General features: G+C 45.1%; 5 protein-coding genes across 5 annotated transcripts; all 5 read left to right on the forward strand.

The window, feature by feature from the left end:
- Nucleotides 1–161: 161 nt before the first annotated feature.
- Nucleotides 162–1,721, forward strand: N7471_004169 (ankyrin repeat domain-containing protein; the record flags this gene model as incomplete). The annotated part of the gene is made up of 1 exon (XM_057276888.1): nt 162–1,721. One exon carries the CDS (start codon nt 162–164, stop codon nt 1,719–1,721), a length of 1,560 nt encoding a protein of 519 aa, XP_057136498.1.
- Nucleotides 1,722–3,883: 2,162 nt separating this feature from the next.
- Nucleotides 3,884–4,383, forward strand: N7471_004170 (uncharacterized protein; the record flags this gene model as incomplete). Its single annotated transcript, XM_057276889.1, has 2 exons — nt 3,884–4,197; nt 4,257–4,383. The coding sequence occupies 2 exons, from the start codon at nt 3,884–3,886 to the stop codon at nt 4,381–4,383; spliced, it is 441 nt and encodes a 146-aa protein (XP_057136499.1).
- A 2,243-nt stretch (nt 4,384–6,626) lies between these two features.
- Nucleotides 6,627–9,297, forward strand: N7471_004171 (uncharacterized protein; the record flags this gene model as incomplete). The annotated part of the gene is made up of 3 exons (XM_057276890.1): nt 6,627–7,219; nt 7,278–8,432; nt 8,490–9,297. The coding sequence occupies 3 exons, from the start codon at nt 6,627–6,629 to the stop codon at nt 9,295–9,297; spliced, it is 2,556 nt and encodes an 851-aa protein (XP_057136500.1).
- A 1,163-nt stretch (nt 9,298–10,460) lies between these two features.
- N7471_004172 (uncharacterized protein) lies at nt 10,461–10,953 on the forward strand (the record flags this gene model as incomplete). The annotated part of the gene is made up of 3 exons (XM_057276891.1): nt 10,461–10,719; nt 10,782–10,855; nt 10,915–10,953. 3 exons carry the CDS (start codon nt 10,461–10,463, stop codon nt 10,951–10,953), a joined length of 372 nt encoding a protein of 123 aa, XP_057136501.1.
- A 2,002-nt stretch (nt 10,954–12,955) lies between these two features.
- On the forward strand, nt 12,956–13,429 carry N7471_004173 (hydrophobin family protein; the record flags this gene model as incomplete). The annotated part of the gene is made up of 3 exons (XM_057276892.1): nt 12,956–13,211; nt 13,267–13,340; nt 13,403–13,429. The coding sequence occupies 3 exons, from the start codon at nt 12,956–12,958 to the stop codon at nt 13,427–13,429; spliced, it is 357 nt and encodes a 118-aa protein (XP_057136502.1).
- Between the last annotated feature and the right edge of the window lie 519 nt (nt 13,430–13,948).

Consider the following 13,948-nt stretch of genomic DNA (forward strand, 5'->3'; position numbering starts at 1 on the left):
GCATGTGCGTCCGAGATGTCATCTGTCTCCTAGAATGTCACCAGGACCTTTGTCAACCTCTTTCATGGCACTGCCACCAACGAGATAATTGTGAGCTTCAAGAAGGTCTAACGGAGTGTGCTAAAGCTGGCGATGTGCGTGGAACCCGACTGCTACTTTCGATGAATGCAGATATCGAGTGCATCGGTTATGACACTAAAGATCAACGAAAGCGACCACGGTACCGTGGTCGCACACCTGAACAGTACTGGAGTAGCTCAAACTTGTACTGGGCTGTTCTGAAAGGCCATGAGGACATAGCGGAGGCCCTTTTCGCACACCTTACTCAAATGAAGGTCGAGATTCCAAGTCTCACTGTGGAATCTGTTCACCGTGCACTGTATTCCGCTGCTCACAGTGGCTATTTTTCTATCACAAAAATGCTGCTTGATCTCGACTCTAACTCCATACGACCACCTGATTATTACGACACAGTTTTGTCCTACGCGTTAGGAGAGGAAGATTATTGGTACAACGAGAGATATTGCTCTTGCACGAAGCAAGATATTTGCTCTGAATCCAAGAAAAAGTCACTTACAGACCATTATGCGACTGTGAAGCTACTTCTTGATCTCGGTGCCCACTGCAATTATATCGGGTCTCAATTCTCTTCGGACATGCCGTTATTGCTTGCACTGTTCAAGTGTAGCTCGTTCGCCAACGGAATTTTGAAGCTGCTTATCGAACGCGGTGCGAGGGTGAGCAGCAAAGACGTGCTTCATGGGTTCGTTGAAACCTCGAACTGGTGTTCGTTCGCCAACGAAGAAACAGCAAACCTTCTTGTTGATCACGGAGCAGATTCCAGTGTACGGGATTACATCGGGACGACTGTTCTAAACAAAAACAACAAAAAGGGCTTGATAGAACTACTCGCTGCTTGCGGACTTACACTAGCCAAAATCGATGGTTGGGGAATAAAAGAGACTTCCGAAGACAGGGCTGAGTTGATGGAGCAGCTATTGGATCTTGATGCCAATATCAAATACCGAACTGCCTCTGGACCAAATCCACTTCAGTCGCCCATCTCGGATAGATCAAACCCATATGAATTCAATTCTGATGAAGATGAATTAAATGGACTCGGCCGGTTTGGACACCCAACATCTGAACGCAAAACTGAGGAACCTGATTATGAAACCTGTGTTTCATTCATTCACAAATCGGTAAAGCACCTTTTGAGCTATGGAGCCGATGGGAGCATTGGAAATTGGGAAGAACAGACACCTCTTTACAAAACCGACAACGAGCGCCTAGTGAAGCTTATTCTGGACCATGGAGCGGATGTGAATGTTGTGGATTCTTATGGTCAAACACCGCTGCATGCCATGACATACGGTGCATCCAAGGCGATGGTTGGAACCATCGAATTGCTATTGAAGCATGGAGCAGATATCGGTGCAAAGAACGCCGACGACAACACACCTCTCCACCTCGCAGTACTAACATCGGCACGGGAAGTGCTCAACTTGCTTCTTGCTCATGGAGCGGATTGGAATAGCCGCAATTCGGATGGGGAGACTCCAATGGATCTTTTGGCGCATCGCCGGAGTCATCAAGAGCAATTCTCGTTTAACAGAAACAAAAAAGGAGATTTGATGGCCTTTAGATATCAAAAGTTGCCGAATCGGTATTGGCGTGGGTGGGAAACTTTTGAGGATCGTCCACATTATTATTATCATTAGACCAAGGAGTACATCAATGTTTTCCATTTGTTGGTCACTTTCCTCGATTCTACCATTAGCAAGCTTTTATTCAGTATCAAGTGTACATGTAAAAACGCAGTTTTCCCCGGTCGAAAGCCGGCTGATGATTCCTAAAAGTCAATAGGACCAAAGTCCCCAGTGGTCGCTATGCACTGCGATACTGTAAATTCAAAAAGTTGATCATGGACAGAAGGTTGAGATCCAACATCCATGTCAGTAGCGACCTCAAGAGAGAGCACGGCACGTAGACTATCGTTGGAGAAGGTTTCGTGATACAAGTAGTGATTGCGTTACGACTAATGCAAAAAGATTTCGAGCAGCAGTCGGGTATACCAAATCAACGTAAACAAACCATGTGTTACATATCCGAGTCATATCATTGAACACCCTATTTCCTCCCCAAGCCTCAAGCCATTACATACTAAACTAGCCAGACTACTACAGAAAAAAAAATGAAGATGCGCTCGTCTCTGTCAATTATAAGAGATGAATAGAGGGCGGTTATAGGTTGACTTCATAAAGAGTATGTTCGAGCTGGAATTGCCTGTATCAAGGATCTTATCTGAACGCTACCCACATAAAAGTAAATGTCTGAACTGACCCAAGTGTCAAAATCCAGCTTCTAGTCGGTGCTTGGCTTTAATATGGCGCTGGAGATTATCTTGTCGCATTCGCCCTTTCCTTCCGTTCGCAGAATAATGGCAGCCTGGATAACGACAATACACCATAACACGTCCACTAGCCTTATGTCTTGTTTGCTTGTGTCGCATGAGGTCTTTTCGGGCTGCAAATTCCCAGGTGCATGCGTCTATGGTACACTTGAAGTGACGTGAGTGTGATTTTGTGTGCTTGCTTTTGTATCATTAGAATAGTGTTGGGAGTATAGTGAAGTATTTCCATAAGAACAAAACATACTTTAGCGATCCACGGGTTCGACATTCCTTCTGGCAGTGTTCACACTGTAGCGAAGAGACGTTGGCTGCCACGGACGATGAGGTATGCCGCTCAGATTTTGATGAGGTAGAAACCACGTCCGAAACACAACCTTCTTCTTCTATTTGCTCATCTTGAGAATATTCTTCTGGTTGCTGTAAGGTGACTTGCTGCTGATGTTGCTTTCCATCATGTGTTGTAGTATCAGGAAACCGGGGTTGGGGTGTGAAAACGGGAGATGCACGGGGACCAGTAGTGTCCGACAAGTGTAGCCACGCTGGATCGACAAGTCCAGAGTTCAGAAAAAGTAGTAGTTGTTGTTGTTTAAGAAGATTGGACTGTCGGTCGGTGACTTTTGGTGGAGGTTCTGGTATGTGTACTCGCCGCGGAAAAAGGTGGAATAAGTAGCTTCACCCTTTTACAACCCCAGTATACAGATTGACCACAGATTGGAAGTCCAGCCTCTCAATTAGAGCAACACAGAGAAAACTATTCTTTTCAATGAACGAATGAAGGAGATAATCAAAAAGCAAATTCAAAGGCGCCGAAAAGGAGTGGCAGTGGCAGCGGGTGAAGTAAAGAGCGAAGAACAGACCCGCTGCCCCTAAGGAAGAAAAAGAGAAAAAAGAGCAATAGGATAGGCAATCTGCAGCCCTTTATACTTTTCGAATGGCATATTGAAATTGATCGACTAGTCTCAGATATGTACCTCTAATAGTCTAGCAACTACCTATACGGGCATCACTTGGCAGGCCTAAGGTCTCAGTCAGCAGAGGGACCGTGCGAGGGGGGCCTCAAAATACAGTGTTCTAATTGGCGAGGGACGGCCATGTCGCAAGCCGGCTAGACTATCGAGTTGCAGTTCCACTATCGGCCTAGAAACCTTCAGTTTGGGAATATATAGATTGGGTATCGACAGAGCCGACCAGAAGGCGGCCTCAAAATGAAGAATTATGATTGAATGATCAACCCGCAGAATACGATATCAACTGACAAATTTCCGGACTAGAATATGCATGTGATCGTCACTTTATGTCTAGGTTGCTACGATTTCCTCTAAAACCAATGTCCTTAGATTAAAGACCGTTAGTATTCAAGTCGATAAAACCAACTTAAAATGTATATAAAGACGACCATTTCCCTAGAACAGAAATGCTTTCATGATCATTTAACGACCAATATAACGACTAAGTAACCACTCTTTAACAATGTCTTCCATTTTTTGTTGCGCTTCTCCATCTCCTTATCGACCGGCCCATCTAACGCACGAGGCCAAGTTTGGCCCATTTATTACTTGGGCCAAAGGATCTGAATCAACCCCCTCTGCCGCTTCAGCTTCGTTCTTCCAGGATCCTGATAATCTACCACCTTACGCGATTCAGTTTGTTCGACAAGTCAATTTTGGTGCTATCGAGGCCAAAAGATATTTCATCCCTCACTCCGAACTAAGTGGGGGTCGGGTTGAATTCTTGGAGATTACCGAGCAAGATTTGATCGCTGCGAATTTCCAGAAGCTCAATTCGTACGTTCAATGAATATCTAAATATCTATGGAAAAGCGCAGAAAGCTCATTGAACATAGGTACAAGAACTTCAAGTGCATAACGCACAACAAATTTTTCGAAGTGAATCTGTACCAAAAGGACCCAGTTAATCAGCACCATTGGCGATTGAATATTGCTCGGCCAGCTAGTGATATTGATCTTTAGATCAAGTATGATGGAAAAGGTGGACTACTGAAGATCCAAATGTTCTCTGACAATATTCAAAACCCATGATATTTGGAACAATAGTGTACCTTTGAAACAGACAGATCATGTAACCCCGACCTAAACCAGGAGTTTGTGTTGCGGAAACCACATAAAAACTTTGAGTATTGGCCGGAATTTCTACCATTCAGCTCACATCCTCCCTACGTTCAGTCTCTTCCCCATCTGTCCCCATCTCTTTCGAGGTGAAGGGACTGTCTTGCTTGCCGCATATCGATTCTTAATCTAGAAGAACTCATATCAAGTATTCACAGTGGGAGCCCATTGGTCTATCCGAGTACTAGTGCATACAGCTTCAGGTTTATATCATTTCCTCTAAATAATGATCTTAGGTATTAGTTTATCATTTACAGGATTATAGCGAATAGTTGAACTCTTATCCTAGTTCTGGGCCTCTTAGAATGTAATTAATAAGTGTAGCAAGCTCTCTATACTAGCCATTTATCGCAGTAGTGATAGCTTCTATTTTCGACGTCGAGAATATCTACACCCCATGAGGCTAAGTTCTGCAACACAGTTACTTTTCACTAGACGAGCTTAGGGGCCTAGGAAACCTAGAGCTAAGCCGCTACTACTATTAGGTCTATAGCTTTATAGAAAACTCGGGTGTTATCCGTATGTAGATGTGTCGTGTGGGTATCAGCACCGATGGCGTCAACAGTGCCAAAACAAGCCCCAAAGATCATTTCCGCATTCAAGCGCATCTGTAACAGAATTGACCTTGAGATTTGGGATATCCACTTTGATTTGAGTAAGGTGTTCAGAAAGAGCCTCCACTATCCCATCACGGCCACCTCTAACAGCCCAGTACAAGTTTAGGAAGGACAGTCTGTATCCGTAGAGGTGAGTCGAATTGTCTATGGCAGTATGAACCCGTCATGTTACCTCCACCGACATTCTTCGTGCCACAACCTACCCTGAGCTGCCCACAGAGACATCCGAAACTGATCAAGGGACCACAATGTGCAATGTGGGCCCGGAGTGTCGAGGAGAGAAGAAAGAAGAAGAGAGGGAAGTGAGAGGGGAGGGGTATCTATATTTTCTCAGTGGCTTAAAGCGATGAACAAACTGGGGTGGGTGACGAGTTTTGACTAAAAGGGAAGGCCCCTGATCGGGGCAGGTACACGCCATAGAACGGTGATGATTCTCCTTGGCCTTTGTGGCCATCCTTGACACATTCTATGTTGCATTTATTGAAAGCAGAAGCCAGGCTCCATCCACATTGTCGGCTCGGATACACGCTGTTAGAGCCTCTTGTAGTTCCTGGCACTTTCGTTGGTGCTGACAGTGCCAAAGAAGAGCTTGGCAAAAGCCGTGGTAACACTGAATGAAATAGATGATGTCGCGTACACACAAGTCTGACGCAATTTGGCAAATGAACTCGTTCGGTAATGAGAAAAGAGAGGTTGCCGCCATGTTGAAAAGTCCCTTTCACTGGTAGGATTTAAAGGAGAAAGAATAAAAGACAAGAAAGGTAAAGAAGTGAAAGAGAAAACGAAAGTGAAGAGAGAGAAGAAAGGGAAGAGAAAAGAAAAAGAAGGCTAGGAAAACTAGGAAGTGAAGCAAGTGAAGATCACCTACTTCAACAAAATGTCATGTGAGTCAAGTAACGTGCTCACCTGCAGGCCTTCTATTTCCACGCACAAGCATCTGAATGAATGCATCCTCTCCTTTGCTGCCCACTCTCTTTAAACAAAGCTTGAAAATCGCACATAATCACAATGGCTAGAGGTCAGTACCTACCTGTACACCATGACCAAATTCTAATATACTAGCCGGTGCGGTATGCTCCTTCCTACCCTGACTTCCCTTTCGAACGTCTGTTGCTAGATACGGCGAGCTAGAGGTGACGACACTTTGATGCAATTCTCTGGCTTAGACCTAGCATACACAGTATGAAAACACAGGCTTGGGGCCAATGGCGAAGTAAATATGCCAAGAGCACTAGATGTGCCGTGCGGGTATCAGCACCAATCGGGGTGATGGGGCCAAAACAAGGATCGAAGATCATTTCCACATTCACTGGCGCATTGGTACGAAACTCAGCCCCATTTTCTTGAGCACTGGGAAGTCGGAAAATTACTTTAACCCACGTCGCCGGTACGCTCTGCACACTTCTCTCTCTATCCCAAGCCTGGGGTCAATCTCTACCCTATACCACGGAGTACACTCCCACCCAAAGGATGGGCAGTGAGAGTATATGGCAACGTGCCAAATCTGTGTTCTCCGGCCAACGCTACCATGGTGTTCCCAGCGATCGAACAGAGAAAACAAGCCCCAAATGGTCCAATCAGATAGAGGGGCAGGAAAATATCGAGGGAAATACTGAGGCAGAGGCCATTGGGCACGAGTCATCAAGCCCCCAGAAGCCACATTGGATTAATGGCGTCCTTCTCTGTGCTAAGGCAACCACTGTTCTGCTTCTGCTGAATCTCATCTTCATTGCCGTCGCTGCTGGGTTATCCAACAGAAACGCGGAGAACAGTGCATTCTCCAGCTTTCAAGTAATGTATCAGGGCAGCTGTGCCTTGTCCAAACGATGGAACATCGCCCTGCACTTGATAATCAACGTACTCAGTACTGGAATCTTGGGTGCTAGCAACTACTGCATGCAGTCACTAGTCGCGCCGAGTCGGGAAGAGGTTGATAAATATCACGGGCGAGGTCGATGGCTTGACATCGGGTGCTCGAGTGTGAGGAATCTCTTTGTCATTGGACGATCGCGGCTCGCTCTGTGGCTGGTGTTGCTTGTCACGGCGACACCATTTCATCTGTTGTATGTTTTCGGAAGAGGTCTAAGATACCAGGGATATGGAATTGACATAAGTCGGCAGGTACAACGCGATGGTTTTTGAATCCGTGGCCATAAACGAGTTACACGTTGTTGTGGGACCTGGGGATTTGAATTCTACCAACGTCGCGAGCTTGAAGACTCCTGCCCTTGATCAGTGCTTCAGCATTGTCCCGGTGTTTCCTGGCGGGGATGCTTCTGTATATCGGGGTGCTAATGTTGACAGCGATGATCTCACCAGCTCATATTTGTCAGATGTTACGGAGGATGGGTACCCCGAGGGTGAGTTGAATTGGCATGACTTTGCCTCTGATATTGCGCGGGGGGATTATGAGCGCCTGGATACTCAGCAATGTATGCATCTGCAGAGTTTCGGAAAAAACGGGGGCGCAAAAGTGATGGTCGTGCTCACGAATTCGTTGTCTGTGAGCCAAGGTGGGAATACTGCGATACTCTCGGTGGGCCAAAAAGGTAGCCTGTACCAGGGCGATAAGGACCTCAGGTACATCGTGGATGGATCCGAATTCGCTGGCAAGACCTTAATGATAAATATCCTTGACTCTGGTCGAGCCCATTACTACACAAACGACAATTTCACGCAAAAGGCCTGTATTGACACTCTGGATGAGAGTTCCTGCTCGGATGCCTATGATATGTTCAACTGGGCCAACCTTGATGTGGAGCAGCCGACTCTTGAGAGGGTTAATCAATACATCCAGGCTAACACCACATCTGACATCGCGGCCAGTGGCTATGTGACTACTTGCGATGGTACATCAATAAATGAATCAAAGACTTATAGCGTCGACGGATGTCTTGTGATCAAATCTGAAAACCGATGCCAGCTGCTTTACAGTCCACCGATTTGCATTATCATTGCTCTCGTGACTTTCATAAAAGTCGTAGCAATGTTCCTGGCAGCAAGGATAGGTCGTCATCGATCGCCACCTTTGCTCACCGTGGGCGATGCTGTGGCGTCGTTTATGGAGAAGCCAGATTCCACCACGCGGGGGATGTGCTGGTTATCCAACGCTGATGTCCGTCGTGGAGCATGGAAGGTGTCTCAAAAGACAGAGGACTCTGCCGAGGAGCCTTTGGAAGGGGGTCAGCGAGAGCCGATGGTGTACAAGCGGTTATCGCGACCCAAGCACTGGATGCAGGCCTCGAGCCTCCCACGCTGGATAACGACCCTTGTGTTGTAAGAGCCCACATTGCAACATTTTTTCAGACCGTATGTTAACCACAGAGAATCTAGGTGCTTAGCATGTATTGCCGTCGGAGCATTCCTCTTCGAGCAGGCCCTCGCCCCGCGAGGAGGAGGTCCCTGGGTGACGACAAGCGCGCTTCATGAAATGTGGAAAGAAGGGTTCTCCGGGGGCTCCTCTGAATTCGTCGACCTGAAAGGGACACTGCCCACGTTGAGCTCTCTGGTGATAGCCAATATACCGCAACTTATCATCACAGTCAGCTATTTCTTCTACAACAGTGTGCTGACCAGCATGCTGGCGACTGCCGAATACAGCTCCTACGGGGCAAGTTCGAAGCCCCTTCGAGTGACATGGCCTGTCAAAGACAGTATGCAGCAGTCAACGTACTGGCTATCTATGCCATATCAGTACGCAGTCCCCCTGCTGGTGATCTACATGGTCCTCCACTGGTTGATTTCCCAGAGTATATTTTATGTTCGGGTCATGGCATATGACTGGATTGGTCGACCCATTTACCAGTTCTCAGTTAGCTCCCTGGGCTATAACCCTATGGCTATCTTTATTTCCATCCTTGTGGGTTCTTTCATGGTCTGCTTGTTGCTTGGACTATCATTCAAAAAGTTCAAGTCTGAAATACCGCTGGCGGGGTCTTGTAGTGTTGCGATTAGTGCTGCATGCCATGTAACTAAAGACGAGGCTTTGGATCTTGCAGTTAGAGGGCTGGTGACGTGGGGTGAAACAGTGGCATCGCCATTGTGGGCGGGGGGGTTTGGTGAAATTGAGGACGACAAGGGGCATTGTAGTTTTACATCTTTGGAGACAGTGAGACCTTCATTGAGCAAGATGTACGCCTAAGGGGAATTGCTAGGTATAAATCAAAGGTTATACCCCACCCCATCAACGGGTATAGTAGATTTCGAAAACGCTCACTTCTATCTAAAAATCACCGACATTTTAAATTAATTCCACTACCCCTAATAGTGAAGATATTGTAATTCTGAAAAGGGTATTAGGATTATATACAGTAGAGAGCATCTAATTAATTACCTCCGACCGAAACTTAATGCTAGTAATATGTGAATTATACGTTAAAGCTAAGCTCAATATTAATTCATTGAGTTTTCACCCTAACTCCTCAGTATGATTTCCCTACTACTAGTATTAAATTTCGGTCAGAAATAATTGATTAGATGCCCTTTATTCTCTATCAGTTTAATACCCTTTACAGAATTAAGTTATCTCTACTATGCGTGGTTGTGGAATCAATTAAAAATCTACCCAGGTAATACTCTATATGATAGGTCATGTGAATTTTAGATAGAACGACTACGTTGATACCATAATAAATGGCACTGGATTGAAAAGTGGGTGCTACACCTAATCAGGTTAGATCACTGTGCCAATAGTGAAATCGCAGTGCCAACAGTGCTCCAGGTACTACATTATCACTACATATGTATGGTTCCGGTAACTAGATGCAAGGGGGTGGCGACAACACATTAAATAAATACAAGATCCCTTTGCATAAGGCTTGACTGTCACTCATTTTGCTCGTTTCACCGAGTTCGGCAGCCGGAATTGGCCAAATTTGACAGTGGAAAACTTTGTAATCGCCGCTAATGGAACCATAAAATACTACATATGTAGACAATTACAGTCGTAGGTAGATCAGATCCATTTATATCAACTCTATTACGCTTACTTAGTTTTACTATTTTACTATAAGGGCTACTTCTAAATATTAATTACAGTAGGAATCTTCAATAATCGAAGCGTCACCCAATCCTATATTGAAGTAGCATCCATCATAATGCCTGGAGATATCAAGAAATAATACCTAGCTTCAACCCGCAAACGGTCAAGACTCTACATCAACTTGATAGAAGCGGTACAACGCCTGCCTCGCGAATTGCTATAAAGCTGCTGCTCTCTCTCGTAGTTCAACCTCAACACAGATCAATTACTTTCATACATTATACCAAACACTTAATACCTTCCCTAATACTCTTCTCGCTACAATGAAGTTCGCCGGAACCGCTGCCTTTGCTCTCACCGTGGCCGTTGCTATGGCTGGCAAGCTGTCAGACTCGCCTGCTCTTGAGCACGCTAAGTCCCAGTGCAACGTTGGTTCTATCTCCTGCTGCAACTCTGTAGAGGAGACCAAGGCCGATGGCATTCTCGGAAACCTTCTCGCCGGAGGCCTTCTGAACGGTATTCTGGGTAACTCCAACTCGCCTTGCGCCAGTACTAGCCTCATCGATGAGCTGAACATCCTTGGTAAGTCAACTTAGTCCCGGCCAAATGAGGGATCCAGAATAATGGCACTAACATCTTCAAAGCCTCCGTCAAGAACAGCAAGTCGGGACCCGTCTGCAAGAACATCATTGCTTGCTGCCCTGAGGGAACCACCACTGTAAGTTTTCAAGTAATAGCAACCCTTGATCGTGCTAGTGTCTAACCTTTGAAAACCAGTGCACCGCCATTGACAACTCTGGAAACGACGAGGAGTGAAGGTGTCAAACACTAAGTGTTTTTACTAGATCAACCAAGAGTCTATATATTGTTGGCTAGATCAATTAAAACTCCCATAAAAGCTCCCGCCTACCATCTCATGCATTTATCGTAGGTCAGATAAAGGAGTACCCGCTTTCAGATAGACGGTTTTGCATTAGTGTAAACTATTTGGTATAAGGGGTGTCACTAGCTGATAAGGTGAAATATATTATCGAGAAAAAAAAAGCAAGCCTTTGGGTACTTGGTGTTGTACATATTGCCAACATAGAAAGGAAAGATAAATTTGATTACATATCTCACGGAGGAACAAGTATACTAGCTATCATGCAGTGAGAGCTATACCGAGTATGGTATAACCTAGGATAAATATCATGCTATTTCATGAGTTATTAAAAAACATTTAGCAATGCTTGGATGAGACAAATAGTATTTGTTAGACTTTTTACGGACGCGTTGGAGGGCGAAAGGCTCCTGCGGAGAACCATTCAACTAGAAATAAATTCAATACGGAAATGCTGACCACCGTAGGTAGAGAGCAGAGCTCTCTCAGATACGATTTAGTTATACAAGTGATCTTCTAGATCACGCCACCCACTACAAGCCACAAAATAAGCTACGAACGTTGAATGTGGATGATTTATATTATTCGTAGCATTTCTATCCAACGAAAAAGCATCATTCAGCGTCAAGAAAGTTTGATTGCTAAAGACCATCGCCCTCGTGATTGAAATGTATAACATTGCCATTCCATTCTATCGCTTGTACCAGGTTTGGCGTCTTAAAATAGACCATAGAACTTGTCACACATTGAACGGTCTCAGACTTAGTCGGGAGCTCAGTATACCTTTTCGAATTATAACTACACAGTAACATGATTCTGAGATTCGAGTTCCCAACAATTTCTCCACCCAACAGCGCGCAGTCAGAACTGTGATCGCCATTATTCCGCATTCGGTGTGTAATTACCCCTAGTCTAACAGAAACTCTGGTTCATTCGTGAATTTCTTTCTCACTGGGGCAAGTGGGAACATGGGAAGCCCCTGAGACGCTCTGATGGTACTATTGAGCCTTGCTAAATGGAACTTATGACAATCTTTACCTAACAGAACCAGATCGATGATCATTTCAAGGTCACATTTTCACTATACAACGCTGTGATTAAACCTATGAGGGTCTGAACTCGGAGAAGTTTATTTTAGGCTTGTAGTATATCCGGCATCCTCAAAAAGGAAACTAGCAAAGAAGGGCTACATGCCATGATTGAAATCGCAACTTCATTGGCTGTAGTCTTCCCCACTTCCTTGGTAGAAGGTTGCATTTTATACGAGATTGTAGTCTATAGACCTACCAGCAGTTCCGGAATTTACACCCACGCATGAATGTGCCAAATTATCCACCAGGACCCGGGATAGTTGGACGCCCGTGAACGCCCTTGAACGCCCTTGAACGCCCCTAAAACTTTGATCACACAGCAAATGAACTTCTATATAATAATACATCGATATCTCCTGCGTTGAAAGGGGAGCAAGGTTGGTTTCTTTTTTTCTTCTTCCTTCTTATTTTCGAACGGCATCCAACATCAGATCTTTCATTGAGCCATTCACTATAAGGAATCTCTATAACGTAAGCTTGGCTTGAAATTCAATAGTCATCTAGTATTGATGAATCTTATTCGTTGTCTATCCCTTTTGTGGGTGATTTGGTGGAGCGGAAAGTGGTGGGGATGGGCATTCCGGATTCTTAGATCGACATTCCTGAGACCGTACCGTCGAGAGGACGTACGTACTCCATGCCATTAGTCTTGTGTATATTTCTAACAAAAGAGAAATTCCACATCCGGCATCATATTTTTATTCTCCGGTGGCAGTGATATACGTCAGATTACGAAACAAGGGTCAAATACCATCATATAAAGTCGGCGCTTCTATCACCTCAAAAAGAAAAATCAATCTCATCTCTTCCAGCATTTCACATCTAATCAACCTTTCTAAACATCATCATGAAGTTCACTATCTCCGCCGTCCTTGCCCTGGCTGTCTCCGCCACCGCCATGTCTCTCTCTGAGTCCGCCGCCCTTGGTGGTGCTAAGGACCAGTGCACCTCTGGCGACATCGCTTGCTGTGATTCCAAGGAGGAAATCTCTGCCGATGGTATTCTCGGTAACCTCCTGGCCAAGGGCGCCCTAAACGGCCTCCTCGGCAACGACAATGCCGCTTGTGCTAAGGCCAGCCTGATTGACGACGTCAACGTCCTTGGTATGCGTTCCCCAAAGTTGAACATTCCAAAAGCAATATCCTAACAATGTCGCAGCCTTAACCGAGGACACCGACACTGGCCCCTCCTGCAAAAACATCATTGCTTGCTGCCCTAAAGGCAAGGGAAAGGTAGGACTTCACCGTTTTTTTTTATTCGAATCACTTTCAGCAGCTCACAATTCAACGTTTAGTGCACTGCCATCGACAACTCAGAATAAATGCATTTCCGCAACCACTGAAGACAAAATTCGGTGTATGGATTGTCGAGCAATTTGGGAAAATGTCACCCGGTCTTTGAGTTACGCGCATGGGTCGAAAAACACCATAGTGTTAATTAATTAATTAGTTTACGCTTTCGAGCCAATGCCATTAATCCTTCCTAATATATTGAACAATGCCTGGGCGATAGATATGACGAAAGTACGCATCTAGGTCACCCAGCACGTTCTTCTTGTTTGGTAAAGGTTATTAGACGTAGGCAAATCTCAAATGTTTTGTGAGCAGCTGATCTTGGCTTGGATAACAGCTGTCCCGTCTTTTCCCCTCTATCTCATCTTCAATGAGCTTCTCCACAACATGATTCTTGCGGGATTTAGCAAGGAGAGCTGGATTTTCTATGGTATAGCGGTAGAGTGCTGCTATATTACTTCTAACACGTTTTCTATATCAATTATCAATATGTGAGACAATGCCCCCGACGTCTGCGAAATTTTGGTATCAAAAACTGTGAAAATATT

The sequence above is a fragment of the Penicillium samsonianum genome, assembly GCF_028829775.1.
Source record: "Penicillium samsonianum strain IBT 33392 chromosome Unknown utg000003l_segment0_segment0, whole genome shotgun sequence".
Classification (NCBI taxonomy): domain Eukaryota; kingdom Fungi; phylum Ascomycota; class Eurotiomycetes; order Eurotiales; family Aspergillaceae; genus Penicillium; species Penicillium samsonianum.